The sequence below is a fragment of the Saccostrea echinata genome, unplaced genomic scaffold (genome assembly GCF_033153115.1).
Source record: "Saccostrea echinata isolate AGI-Se365-2 ecotype Australia unplaced genomic scaffold, CSIRO_AGI_Sech_v1 ptg000051l, whole genome shotgun sequence".
Lineage (NCBI taxonomy): Eukaryota > Metazoa > Mollusca > Bivalvia > Ostreida > Ostreidae > Saccostrea > Saccostrea echinata.
The window spans coordinates 7,911,194-7,926,833 of NW_026889800.1; the positions used below are offsets into that span (position 1 = coordinate 7,911,194).

Genomic DNA, 15,640 nt, shown 5'->3' on the forward strand with positions numbered 1-15,640 from the left:
TGTTTTATTGAATGGAAGGTTTAAAATGAACCTTAAAATTGAAAGAGAACTTGAGCTCAAAATATATAGAATATAGCACTTAAATAGGTATTAAAAATGTTACACTGAACATGCTGAATGATGTATTGAGAGAGAAAAAAAACATGCATGTAGAGAAGAGTGTACCAGCAAACACATCACATGTAATTTCTACTATTTATTGAAATAAATGTTTAAGCTGTAAACATTGTTTCATGCTGGCTTGTGAAATTCTTATAGTATCCTGCCCAAAGGGCTCTGCGAGAGTGAATTGTGTTCTTAAAATATTATATGTCCACATGTAAAGAAATAACAAAGCATTGGGCTTCATTTTTATAAGATGTTGAAAATTTCTGATTTATTATAAAACGTTATCAAGACCTTGAAATCAAATGTAATTTGCATAAATAATGTTCAGTCAAAGGTATTTTTAGGATTAACCATGACTTCCTTTCAACACCCTGGTATTGGTTCATTTTATTGCTAAATGATTCACCTCTTTTGAACACAATACATGAACCTATTTAAGGGTATACTCAGCTTTTCAAACATCACGCTTCATGCAATTTAAATGTCAACCTTGCTATGGTCCAATGATCTGTATTGTATATTTGGCCAGACAACCTCAGCTTACGTATTTAGGTATTGCATTCCAGTGCGTAGGAAAAAATCTCTAATATCTGTGTCATTGTATGTTGTCTTATTTTTAGGTCATGTGACACGATACAGGAAAGATATTTTTGACCTATGTTAGAAAAACAAAAAGATATTGATACCCTAAGGAAGCAATTGGATACATTATAGAGGCTTTGTTTACCCACAATACCCTGTGGCAGGCTTTCGCATCAAAATAAAGAGTGTTTTATTCCCACATGGATCTTTTTTGGAACGTCTCCCAAGAATGAAATAGCAAATCTTCGAGGATAAACACCTAAAACAGGTAAGCTGAAATGCATAACTAGCTCTTCATGTAGTGGAATGAAACTTTATGAAACAATTACCTTAACAATTTATTTACATGTCTAGTTTCTGATCAAATCTGGTTTGTCCATCTTCCAAAAATCTTACCCAGAATGATACATATTATTTGGAGATAATTTACAGATTGTAACTTTTTAAGAGTAGAATTTTTTTATACATTATATATAAGGGTATTATAAGAATTATATTTTCATTGTTAAATACGGGGCACTGTTTTGTATGTCAAGCTAGAGTTTTATACCCAACAATATTTGCAAATAAAACCCTGCAGATTTCTGGAACTTCATTTTCCTGTTTAACACTTATGCATTCATGAGACACAATTTTCATGTATGTGATTACGTAATTTTAGTCGTTTCCTTTTATTATGGAGGATCTCAAAAATGTTCACCTCTAGCTATAGAATTGCACATTATTTCTTCAGGAAAACTTTTAAGTTGACAGACTGGAGGGCTGCAGTTGAGTTCAAATTTTCTGGAGAGCTACAGATCTGCAGGTAGTGAATCTCTAGACCTTAATCTGATTTAAAATAGCTTAGTCAGTGCTAATGGGCCATTGAAGGTCAAGGTCACAGGAATTGTTAGTGACAAATCTAAGGAGGTAGACAATTTCTTATTATTATACCTGCTTCAGGTATTCCTTATACCTTACACAGTGCTGCTAAATATGACAGGAGAGCCAATATATTCAGACCTGTTTACTCTTACGATTTCGCCATATTTTGTACGGATTTTGAGTCCAAAATACATTTCACGTTTTGCTATAATGAAAATACGGAAATTGGAAATCCGTTCGTTTGGATTTTAGCAGTTAGTTTTCTTTCTGGTCTGTCTTAGTTTGACGCTTTTTAATCGCTAAAAAAGAGAAAAATTTCAAACACTTAAGTGATGTCGGGTTGCCAAGACGAGGTGGTTTGAAAATTGAAAGAAACCCCTCGAAAGAAAGCAAAATATGATGTTTTTCTTTGTTATTACACTATGTTTTGGTAATCAGAATTGTAGTTGTTTTTAGTAATATATGTACAATCGAAAAAAAGTGAAATCTTACGGGGAAATGCCAAATCTCACTGACATATCTGATAAAAAATACTGAGAGACAACAATATGGGTAAACAGGTCTGTATATTGTACATATTGTATCTCAATAGCATAAATTTAAGACTAATTCCAAGATGCAATATATATACCCCCCACCCGACCATTCCTTCATCAATGTAACAATATATGCCTCAGTGTTAATAACACCTGTGACCATCATAATGATTATGTACTGGTGGTGATGTGATTAGAGTCATATACATGTATCAATCATTTGACATGTTTATCAATCAGAGCCTGGTTTACTGAGCTATTTTAGAGGGTCTGTATGTAGTAATTCCTAGTAAATTGTGACAAAAATGCAGTGTATTCTGTTAGATATCAGTACCATATAACGTACAACAGTGATCTGATATTGTAAAAACAACGTTGATCTGATATATACTAAAACAGAGGCCTGCAGGACTTGTGACCATTTGTCATTGGCTGTTTATTGATTTGTACAAGCATTTGAATACAGAATAAACAAGTTGGGATATAGCATGATATGGTGTACTTATTATAACACAGTATAGACTACCCACTGTGAATAAGAGAACAAGAGATCTATTGGATGTTAGCTGCTCTAGTTTGGATCTGACGGCAGTGTTTTTGTGATAGATCTAGGTAGATTCTCGGAGCTCTTAATTGTGTATACTGGATAAATTCCTGTTCACAGAGTTCAAAAAGGTAATATTTCTAATCGTCCAAGTAAATGAAAGACATATTACATATATATATTTTACAATGTAAATATATAATAATCACAAAGATGTGAATATATTTTTTTCTTTGGTATTTGTGTTTGTTTATATGCAATGTGTACAGTGCAGGGTTAGCTGTTTTTAACTGTCGACATGCACATTAATGTTGCATGTACTTGATAAACTAGCCACAGTTAGCATGTAAAGACAAATATATCATCTGGGTTATCTATTTTGTCTAGGAAAGCACACACTAAGTGTTTGAATACGTATAAGTCAAGTTGTGTTTTTTTTAAAGAGAGTTTCCTTAACTGTAACTTCCTTGTAGCTGCTGGTTCGACCTCAGATGACACAGAATAATATGTTAATTACCAGAACATGTTCTTGAAGCCTATTTAAGAATGTTAATTGAAAGGCACATAAACACACATAGAATAGATCTATATACATACACATGTACCAGATAACTGTATCTTTGCTGCAGTTTAAAGTAAAAACTATGCATGTATGTAAGGTAACTGTATATATTTGCATAATTTTTAAGCTGGATTATTTATAATTTGTTCCTATGGCGGTTAATTGATGAATACTGCCAAAATATGATTTTGTATAGGTATGTATTACATAGAAATACTAATTAAAAGCACTAGTCTGAGATATGATAATTATACCAGACATTTCTACAGTAAAACTCAGTTGTAACTAGGACCTGTGAATTTACTTCACTGTATCAGTACTCGTTATACCTGTATGATGAATCCCTTATTTACAGGGAATTCAATTATACGTTTTCCTTCAAGTATGCATGACTACTAAATAACTTTTGGAAGTATTGAGTACAAAACTCACCTTAATTGAAGTAAAAAAAGTTTTCTGATATGAACCGAATTTCACTGAATTAATAATGTCTGTTCAATAAATTGAATTTTGAGATCTTTAAAAATTCGCTAGATGTAAATTTCAGTAGTTTTAATTTCTGTCAAATACAAAATCAGTTTGCTATATCCATTTATGAATTCACTATCTACTTCGTTATCATTGTAAAAATTTACAAGAAATTGTTCCTAATTTTGCCAGGGATCCTTAAAAACTTCACTGTCCATCTGTAGATTCCATGTTTGTTCTAAACAAGTTTTACTGTATATACTATAAATGTATTTTATTTGGCGTGAATGATATTTGGCAGATATTGATTGTACAAGTTAACATAGATTTGTTCTGAATGTGCTTTATATGAATATAAACAAAAGACATTTAGCAATGTACTTGATTTAGCAGATGCTGCTTTCTGCAAAAGTCATTAAAGAGAATACTGTGCAATCATCATTGTTCGTGGGGGATTGATGTTCGTGGATTTTGTGAGTAACCCTTACCCACGAATTTACAACAATTATTTTGTCATTGTATTGATTTATTGAATCTACTAAGTAAAATTTTGCTTGCCCATGAACATTGACCCCTACGAATTTAAATGATTCCACAGTACACAGCCAAATTATGTAATACGATTACAGTTCCTTTTTTTGCACTATATTGAATATATATATTTTGACCCAGAAAATACATAAATGTATCCAATATGTATACAAAAGACAAAGCGTATTATTGTCAGATGTAGAAGCTGTTGATATTTTATACAAGGACATATGAATCTGATATGTATATGTACGTAGAAACTCATTGACCTTTGTATACAGAATGAACACAGTAGGAGAGACAGTTATTTTGGAGAATCATATGTTCAGTTTAAATGTAGGTATATATGCATGGACATCTTGGAGAATACTTGATGTATAACATGGCAGAGTATGAAAGGAGGGTTCCTATATATATGCTTTAGTAAACCTTTTACACTTAATAGCTAGTGTGTTCATGTGATGTAATTATTCAGTACTTCTTTATTAATTGTATTCATAGACAAAAGTCCATATCTATGTGTTAACATCTATAAGTGGGGGACTTGTAAATATTTCCTATGTACAGTGTAGTACTAGGGTTTGAAGGATTTCCAACATTTCCTGTTCAATTGGCTTATTACATCAGATAAGCCATTCATGAAAATATTATCACACATATATATTATTATTCCAAGTCATTTTTATTGGGATTTATTGTTAGCTGAGTACATGTTTTATTTATTTATTTTTTTTTTAAGAGGACATATAGTCCAGTTTTATGTAAAAGTGTATATAATTGTATGTATACATTTAAATATGGTTTAACAAATAGTAAATACTGCAATTTGTGTAGATATTTGGGTTCTGTCTGGGACAAACACTAGTACATATTGTAGTCTTCTGTAGGGGAAGTACATGTTACATAATAGACAAGATACATGTACAAGAATGTAAAGTATGTACTGTAAAAATACCATACACACAATATGTTATATAGTAAACACAGTGTGTTATAGGGTACACACAATATGTTATATAGTAAACACATTGTGTTATAGGGTACACACAATATGTTATATAGTAAACACAATGTGATATAGGGTACACACAATATGTTATATAGTAAACACATTGTGTTATAGGGTACACACAATATGTTATATAGTAAACACATTGTGTTATAGGGTACACACAATATGTTATATAGTAAACACAATATGTTATATAGTAAACACATTGTGTTATAGGGTACACACAGTATGTTATATAGTAAACACAATGTGTTATAGGGTACACACAATATGTTATATAGTAAACACAATGTATAATAGGGTACACACAATATGTTATATAGTAAACACAATGTGTAATAGGGTACACACAATATGTTATATAGTAAACACAATGTGTAATAGGGTACACACAATGTGTTATATAGTAAACACATTGTGTTATAGGGTACACACAATATGTTATATAGTAAACACATTGTGTTATAGGGTACACACAAGATGTTATATAGTAAACACAATGTGTTATAGGGTACACACAATGTGTTATATAGTAAACACAATGTGTTATAGGGTACACACAGCAGGGTTCGACATTCATGCTCGTCACCTCGTCATTTCCACCCCAGAATGACTTTGGATGACCTGATTTTCAGTCTGGCTTGCCCAAATGACGACCTGGGACGAGTTGGGAATATTCAATAATGATGTTTAATATTTTAAAATAAACTTTATAAGGCCTTGAAAACATTGTTTCCTGTAACCCGACCGACTCATTCAAATAGCAGTCGCGTGGATTTTTCTTTCTGCCAAATCTGTGTTTGATCATTTTTACCAAAAGTGTTAAATTAAGTTTTATTTGAGATATAAAATATGTAAACCTAGTCAACAATCACCATAAATATAAAGAGTAATGGTCATTATTGTAACATCTAGCATTTCCCCCACAACTTTCTGATGTTCGTTTTCTGCTGCTAGACAGTCATGTTGGGTGTCCACTGTAAACATCACACCTGGTTAATTCAGTCCAGGGATATTTGACCCCATTTATTTAGGCCTTTTTGGTAAGTGAAAATGAATGTTTTAAACTAGAAACTTTATTCTGTGTCAATATGTGAGGTGAGATTGTACATTAACCAAAAAGAAAAAAAAAATCCCGACTTACCAATCCTTGACTGATTTATTGGATATATTACATGAAACAAACATAATTTTTTAAGCCTAATAAGCATTCTGATTCTGCTTATTACTCAGTAATATTTGTTGCTTGTTTTCTTTGTTTGATAAAGTACTGGAAGACAGCTTTTGATATTCCAAAAATGTCTGGTTTACATTTTAGAATACAAAAGCACAACTTCTGTAATCTTAACAAATTTTAAACAAATATTATTGCACATTTTTGTTTCATTTCATATTTTGTCTGGGCGATCTGAAATTCATTCGGGCAACCTGAAATCAGTTCCAAGGTTGCCCAAATGGCGAGACCAAATTTTGACGAGTGTCAAACCCTGACACAGTATGTTATATAGTAAACACAATGTGTTATAGAGTACACACAATATGTTATATAGTAAACACATTGTGTTATAGGGTACACACAATATGTTATATAGTAAACACAATATGTTATAGGGTACACACAATATTTTATATAGTAAACACAATATGTTATAGGGTTCACATAATATTTTATATAGTAAACACAATGTGTTATAGCATACACACAGTATGTTATGTAAAACGCAATATGTTATAAGTTACACACAATTAATACCGGTACTATGGAATTGTTTAAATCATGGGAGATGAAATTTTACTGGTTCATGGGGACAAAATTTCGTTGATAACTCATATATACAGAAGATTCAATGAACCAAAATGTTGACAAAGTTATGGTTCATGGGGAATTTAATTCTAATAATAGAGGGTAAGAATGACCCATGGAATCCAGGAACATTGATCCCCACGAAGAATGATGATTTCAGTGTTTGTTATACATGTTATATGATGCTGCAAATCAGTATGTTGTATGCTACATGTAATGTTATACAGTGCAATCAATATGTTGTATGATACACACAATGTAATATGAAACATGCACACACCAGCGATTTTTTTCTACCCATTGGGAAAGGGTACGGTAAAGGTTCAATTGGGAAAAATAGCATCGAAGTAGAACAAAGGAGAATTTTCGGCCATTTAAACAAATGAAATGTATTTTGCGTTTATTCCAACCTCATTAACTATTACTCCATGTTTAAAAGAATAAACAACAAGTATTTATTGTTTTTCATATCAGTGTCCCTTGTTTTCACATTTTCATGCTTTCAATTTGTCAAAATGTATGGCACTACGCTGTCTACACCACAGGTCCAGCCATATTACGAGTAATCTATTCTTCGATTTAAGTGGAAGTGAAACAGTTAGTCAACTTGTACAATGTTTCATAAATTATAAAAAAATTAATTCGATGTCATCGTAGTCTGTTGCTTGGCAGTTGAATTGGGAAATTTTAGTCTCAGAATTGGGAAAAATTAACAGTTTTTGGCATTGGGAATGGTACCATTTATCGGTACCAGTTTTATAAGGAAAAAAAACCCCGCTGCACACGATATGTTATATGGTACACAGTTTACACACAATATATTATGTTAAACACTAGATATGTAATACTTGACCGTATTATTTCTCAGCTTAGTCAGAAGGGGAAACAATTGTGTGAAACATTTCTTGTAAGGAGGTGAATCCCCCATCACTAGGCCTTTTGTGTACATGTATATCTGTCTTATTTTCCTGTTTATGTGGCAGCTATCTATTCGTGTTATTTTACTGTTATGTGTTTTATTCATGTCAGAATACTCAGTATTTAAACTAAAAAAAATCATTAACGTAACATTGTCGTCCCAGGGTTGGCCCATTAACAGTATGTATCATTTACCTACCCATCACTTTATCTGTTTATTTATATTTTCTCACATGATAATCCTAGAATTAGCAAACAATTATGTAATACTGACAGGCTATTGTAAGACAAAGTGTTAAATTCATTTTAAGTAAAAACATAATCATTAGAAGCAGTATTTCATTGCGACCATTGATCTGTTGTCTGTGGATTTCAGCTCTGCTATACATTGGGATTTTTCTCTCTCTGTTGTTGTAATTACATTGTAAACTAATGTTCTATTTTTCTCCATTTCCCAGCAGAGAAAATGGAATTCTTTTCATTTTGAAGGTGTACAGAGACACTATAAGTTGAAATATTAATTCTGCTAGGAAAAATTGGTCTTTCCACTGTGCAGATCAGTGACTTGCTTATGTATATCTTCTTTTGTATCATTAATTCTTCCAGTTTCATTATTTTTAGACCCTAGTTCACTGCAGTGGACTTTTTATATTAATGAAAACCAAGCCAATCTATTCAGTATAATCAGATCCTAGCTTAATATACCATTCTTTGGGGGTTTTAATGGCCCCTAAAGTCATCCCCAACTTTGAGAGCATTGATTAAAATATTGATTATACTTACGAGCAGAGAAAATAGGCAATTCCTTCAAATTTACCCGGTCTAGGTACCCCATCAATCAAGGGAATTAAGGTCTAGGATTGGGTGCTAGAAGTTGACATAAAGTTCCTAGTCTCCTTATATATCCACAGGTACCTTGTCTGGGGATCGTCAAATTAACTTAGAATTCAGACTTTTGATGATTACCACATATAGCAGTGTGACAAAGACACTGTATTGATACAATTTTTTTTTTCTTTTTTCGTGTCAAAATATGTAAGTGCATGTAGTATGTAAATTCATGTAATTTTATAATGAAATTAATGATTATAAATCATGCATATGTTCCAATATTTTTTTTAAAGTAAATTTCATTTCAAAGTATAATTGATCATAATGGAGTGTGTAATCCAAATTTACAGGTACATCGATTTTAAAGCCAAACTGAAAGTGCAGACTCTCATTGAAACCATCATTATATATCATGTTGTTAATTATTACTTTGTGTATATATAATTAATATTTTATTTCATTGAAAATTTATAAGCAGCACTTGGTGGAAATATTGCAATTAACTTATTAGTGGCCACAATGACAGTATTCAAGTTGTACATGTACGTATGTGGTCCTGAGAGAGAATGTCTGATTGAGTACGCCCAAGCATGAGGATGTCAAGGACATATCAAATAGACAACTCTGTTGGCCAAAGATTTCAGATTATCTACTTGTATGCACACTGTCCTGAAATAATAATTTAAAGAAAACTTTTATAAGAAGATAGGGAAAATGGCCATCTAGGTGTAGGTAGACAAAATCTGCTACAATACACAGAGATTCCCATTGGTCAATAATACTTTCCTTGATGGCTTGTAATTATTAATAAAAGTAAATGCATATTAAATAGTCCAAAGGCTGACATCACCTAATCATGTCAAATTGTTTTAATAAAACATTATGGTGAAATCTTCCATCTACTACATAAAAAATACAAAACTAATACAAACAAATCAATACATTTCCAATGTTTTATTATTTTAAAATCATCTCACGGTGACATTACAAATTAATCAAACACAGGTAAAGTTCTACTACTATATGAGTATTTAATTATTATGTATTAAGTCACTTCCTATGTATAGGGATTAGTAGAGAACATTACGGCAGGTAGACTGCTAGCCCCCACCTGTAAAATTAAGCCCCACCCTCTCTTGAAATATACCACCCGGTAAAAAAAATTCTGCCCTCAATAAAGCAGCTGAATGGAGGAAATCTTTTTTTATTGCAGATTTTACCTTCTGAATGTCATAACACAGTAATGTTTATGTTTGAATGATTACCTCAGTCTGTAATTAAGTATTAAGTCTGGCATACTGCTGTTTTGATATACTGGTACTTATTTCACCAAATCAAAATTTAATGTTAATTGGTAAATAATCTCTGGACCTGGATTAAGTTGTGCACCATTGGAGATAAATAATCTTTTGAAAAATATTATGTTCTTGGTAGAGTTGCAATCTGAATTATTAGCAAACCTCAGTACATGCATCCCCCAGGAGCATGGATTGCAGGGATCATCGGAGGAGATTAGGGTTTCCATTCAGATGGAAGTCTGGGACAAGTCAGATATAGCCAAGTCACTAGACTGACAGCAGATTTACATTGGATTCTTTACATGTTGAACTATCGGTTAATTCAGACTCTGTGTCCACTTTTCCACATGAATACCTAGTAGATGTACAATGCATTAAACTACCTGGACCAACTTTGCATGAATAATACACCTGGATTCTTTCTTGCAATCTTGTATTGGATGCTGAATTTCTGGGTGATTGAGAAGGTGGAAGCTTACTCTCAAGTAACTCTAAGCTGACTATCTGGACCAAACTTGCTATATAAATTGTCAAGGGAAAGCTTGCTCAAATGTGATTGATGTAGCTTTATGTATGAGTGTTTGGAATGAATTTATAGAGCTTGTCCATCCCTTTGTAATTACAGGCTTTTCTTAGAGATGCATACATAGTGTGTGTGTCCCAGTCATGTTCAATACATGTACTCTGTAGGTGAGGAACTGACATAGTTCTTTTTAAAAGTGATGCATCCTACATGTACTAAGATAAAGAATTTGAGTGTTTCTCTCAGAGATGACAATGAAGTAAGCATTTATTTACTATGAGCTACTGTATGTTTTTTTTTTAATTGTTTATAAAAACTATTTAAATGATAAACCAGCAACATTCTTAAACTTTATCTTGAATTTTTAATTTCCTGTCCTCAGCTGCCATCAAAGGATTTTAAGGCCCTTGGGTTGAAAAGGGGGAGGGGTTTAACTGTAGTATGACAGTGAAAAAAAGCATTTCATCTTCAAGAATCTTCTTTACAAGGAGGCATCTAGTGGGGGGGGGGGGGGGGGGGGGTATTACTCAAATATTTCATTGGTTCAATTCCTGTTCTTACATTATACTAATTATGAATGTACATAGATACCACAATTACTCATGTGACTGTTAAGGCCCATGGGCCTCTTGTTTGTTTGAGATAGAATTTTTGCACTTCATATGTAGTGCATACATGTACATGTACTTCAGATAAAATTGTTTGTGATTGCTCAGTGATCAAACAGAATTTATCTTTTCTTGCTATTCGTAAAAGTACATGTAGTTTTTACAAGAAATTGTTTGTTATCTTCATATTGTTAAGTTCATGGGATTTACAAGCTTATTGAATTTTATGTCAGTGAGTGTTTTTTTTTCTTTCCTTTTTATTGAGATAAAACATGCCCATACAAAGAATGGGCTGATTTCATTTGACTTCCTGGATTGGGATCTTTTTTTACCTGTATGTTTAGTACACCTAAGTGGGTGTGCAGGTTTATTCATGCTAGTGATGAAATTCGAGTTTATATCTGTGTTATGTTTTTTTCTCCCCTGCAGTAGATTAGTGTATGTTTTGAGCCATGGATTTATAGTGATAATTTGTGAATTTTAAAAGATCCATCACCATTTTGACATAAAGGTGAATTAGTCCTCTATAATTTCCTGTAAATTTCCCACTTTTATTCTGTGACTGATTCTATTATATTGTATTATATTGTAAATACTGATAAGCTGATTAGCCTAAAGTAATAAAGAATAAGATATAGGGGGATACATGTAGGGCTTATATGTGTAACAATTGTTTTTACTTCTCTGAGAATTTAAATTATAACTATACTGCCATTTTAATGAAGTTGAAAATAATATTATAACAATTAAGAGATAATATTACTTAGCAATGAACAAGTCATTTCCTATGTGGACAAAATATGCTCGACAAAAAATTAGATAAAGTTTTATCCAAGATATTTCGAGATAATGATAAAAATAGGTAAGAGGAAATGTTTGTAGTACAGTGAACATGTAGCCAGAGTATTTTGTACGTCATGTATTGATCAAGTGATCAGGGGCCCCATCAATATCTGAACATCAGTAATCAATATTGACATCTGTATATCTAGAGGATGAGGCTTGCTCAAATAACTAGCCTAATAATTCTCCTCTCTACAGACTTATTAACACATTTTAACACTTGTGTTTGGGTTGATTTCAAATTGTTTGTAATATATGTCACTCTCATATATCTTGCATAATTCTCTAGTTTCAGCATTTGAAGCTTTATTAAAGGGATTCTTGCTGATACATTCTGAAACATTCTGTATGCATCAGCTGTGGTCTGAAATTTTGATACATATATGATATGGAAAAAAAGAGTCATTTTAAAATCTGTTACATTTGTAGGACTATATGGCATCATATTCACAAGTTGTTTGAAAAATCAATGAAACAGATTTGTACTTGTTTTATACAGTAGACAAAATCGTCAGCTTTCCAGCTGGGAAATAGGAGCGTCTGTGTGTTACATGTACTTAAGTATTCAGCTTGAATGACTTTAGTATTTATATGTGGAACAAAATATAAGATTCATTTCTGTGTATATTAAGAATAAATTAATGTACCAGTAATCCAATGTAATGTAATTAAATCATTTATTAAGGTTTGTGCAAGTTTTTCAGTAATATTAAAAACTTTGAAAGAAGTTTTGAAAATAGTGACACATCAAACAAATATGCTTAATGTTAGGCAGTGGAGAGGAAAAATCTATTGAACATGAATTTTCATTTTGTGGTTTTATATTTTTAGGTGGAAAGTGAAGAATCTAAGTATTGAAAGAACATCAGGCCACCATGCCAGGAATAGGTTTTATCCGAGTCAAACTTTTACAGGTGGATAAAGGCCAGACTGCCACTAAATCAGAACCGTTCGACCCATTCGTTGCTGTTAATGTCAAAGAAACTGTAAACTCCCCAGGTATGGAAGAAACTTAACTCAGCTGCTTTGAGTTGCATGTATATAAATGGAAGATATTAAATGTTTTGTAGTTAGATATGGAATTTATTTTATGAGTGGGACAGGATATTTTGTAATTTTACTTGTGCTTTACACAGTTATATATATATATATATATATATATATATAAAAGAAAAAGAAACTTGTCTCCTGAGTGTAATAAATTCCATATTCAACAATAAAACATTGAATTTTCTGTTAATTGAAGTAAAATTCTTCTGATTTTCTTTTTTCCCTGTTAGCTGCCTTTGTATTGAAATTCTTTAGAAACAATATTGTGCCTTTATTAAATATAGGTCTTAAAAATGATGCAAAAGATAATAAAAAACTTAAAAGGTTTGAATAATCAAACAACTTTAACTTTGTTATTGCAAATATGATGAGTATTAAAAGTGCATTGTCTTCATCCTTTGACAATAAGTCCTTCAGTAGATCATAATATAATATGGTATTTTAAGTTTACTATTGATGTCACTACGGATTAATGAGCCATAAGAAAACTCTAGTCAATGGCCATGCTCCATCATCTTTCTAAGAATATTATTATCCACATGGAAATGTCACAAAGAGGAAAGGCTCTTTGAATATTTGCCATATCTGTGTAGCATACATGCTAGTTTAGTAATATTCTGTGTTTGTTTAATTGTAATTTAATGGAATCTTTCCCATTGGGGATCATTTTATGGCAACCATAAAACCTGAACTATTGATTTTCAGACAAAGATTAACACCTATTGTCTGGTATTTCAGGTAGAGTGCATATCTTGCAGGTTCTTTAAACCTTCATTATTTTTGTCCCAACTATTGCCCATAGACATGTAACAAATGTCAGGCTTATTAGCAAATATGAGCAATATGTATCATTTAGAAATGAGTTACATCTAACCAACCTTATCAGATAACCTTATGATAACCTTAAATTCTTCAATCCTGAGACTAGTCATGGCTTTTGTTGGCTTCAAAATAGCTACCTATTTTCTCCTAGTGAATGGTGTTATTTTTCAGGTTTTCATTCATAATGATAAACATGATAAAGCTAATAATAAAATTGTGATGAGTTTTAAAGAGGTTGATCCCCCCCCCCCAAAAAAAAAATGTCACTATAATTTTCACAATTATGAATGCTGCAGCCCTTGTACCAAAAAGGGGTGCGAGAACCTTTCTTATTCCTCTCAGTAATTCGCTGTATACCTTTAAATTCATTCATGTTTTATGAGTGTATTTACCATAACCATGTTTTACTGCATGATTTTTGGCCATTTTAACGTATGTTTCATTTGATGTTGATTTACTGTAATAAATCATTCTCAAGAAAATTTTATTTTATGTAGTATTAGATCTGAACCTTAAGCATGTTAAGGCTCCAATGCAATGAGGATATTGATTTCAAATGTGCAAATAACTGTGATAAAAATATAGGAGATAATTAAGAGTTGAGTATTCCCTGTGTTCAGAGCCTTCAAATAAATCTACAGTGTGATCTGTAATTACTCATCATCAAACAGTTGTCTGTGTCATAGGAAAGCCTTCCAGTCTTGATGGTTTACCTCTGTGTATGACAAGATTTTTGTTAACCATGCATTAAAGCTCACAAAGCTGTGCTTTATGATCAAGTGCAGAGCATGGAGTGTTAAACAGGAAAAATTACTAAATAGTTTACCTAGATCTTGATTATGAAATTATTACATTAAGTGTGAACAATTTTTGAATGAAATTTGGCCATATGCCTTATGTCCTTACTAAATGTCCTTATCAACAGCAGTAAAAAAAATGTTGCTTTAGTATATTACCGTAGTAAATATATATTGATATATTATACATCTTTGCAGCACTTTCACAATGAACATCTGCTAAATCATAAGTGAATAAGTAAACAGTTGAGGGGACTGGGGGATGTCTAAATCTTCATTGGCCATTAAAATTTTACTGGTTAGCATGGTTAAAGGGGATGTAGTTTTGTTGGTAACTTGTATATATACAGTGAAATTTGTCTAATCTACATGCACTGGGAGACAAATTTTTGTGGGAATTAGACAGGGTGTCAGATTACACAATGTAAAGAATAGAAAATAAGGGGGGGGGGGGGGGGATTCAGAGTGAAACGGATTGCACAGGTGTCATATTAGAAAGTTTTCACTGTGCAGAATGAAATCTGTTGACAAAGTTATTGTTTGTTGAAATGTCAATTTGTTGGTAAGGGTGGCCCATGAAAACCACAAACATTGGTCCCCAAAGAACAAGGATAATTCCAAAGTAAGCTTTTTCTTGTACATAGACTTAAGTACTAATACACACTTTTTGGTTGTTGGAAGAGCATCTGTAACCTAGACATGAAAAAGTGTGTCCAATCATTTTAGAAATATAGCATTGTAGAGTTAGCCAATTACCATGATGATTGCTAGACAATCCAATATCACAAGAAGAGGGCACTAAGCCAAGTATTTGATTGGTTCTGTGTGATTCTTTTCAAGTTTTCTATCTTTTGAAAATATAGTGTTGTCTTCATCAGATATGAAATCTTGAACCTTTGTAATAATGTCACAATTAAATCAAGAATTACTGTAGCTTCC

General features: G+C 32.1%; 1 protein-coding gene across 4 annotated transcripts in view; it reads left to right on the top strand.

Moving 5' to 3' along the window:
• LOC133203676 (protein kinase C delta type-like) overlaps positions 1 to 15,640 on the top strand; it is a 50,755-nt gene that overhangs the window by 10,864 nt on the left and 24,251 nt on the right. For all 4 annotated transcript variants that reach the window (XM_061339443.1, XM_061339445.1, XM_061339446.1 and 1 more), the window contains exons 2-3: positions 729 to 958; positions 12,864 to 13,031. In XM_061339443.1, coding sequence (XP_061195427.1) covers positions 12,908 to 13,031 — 124 coding nt within the window. In that variant the 5' untranslated portion in view covers positions 729 to 958; positions 12,864 to 12,907. The remainder of the gene's footprint in view (positions 1 to 728; positions 959 to 12,863; positions 13,032 to 15,640) is intronic.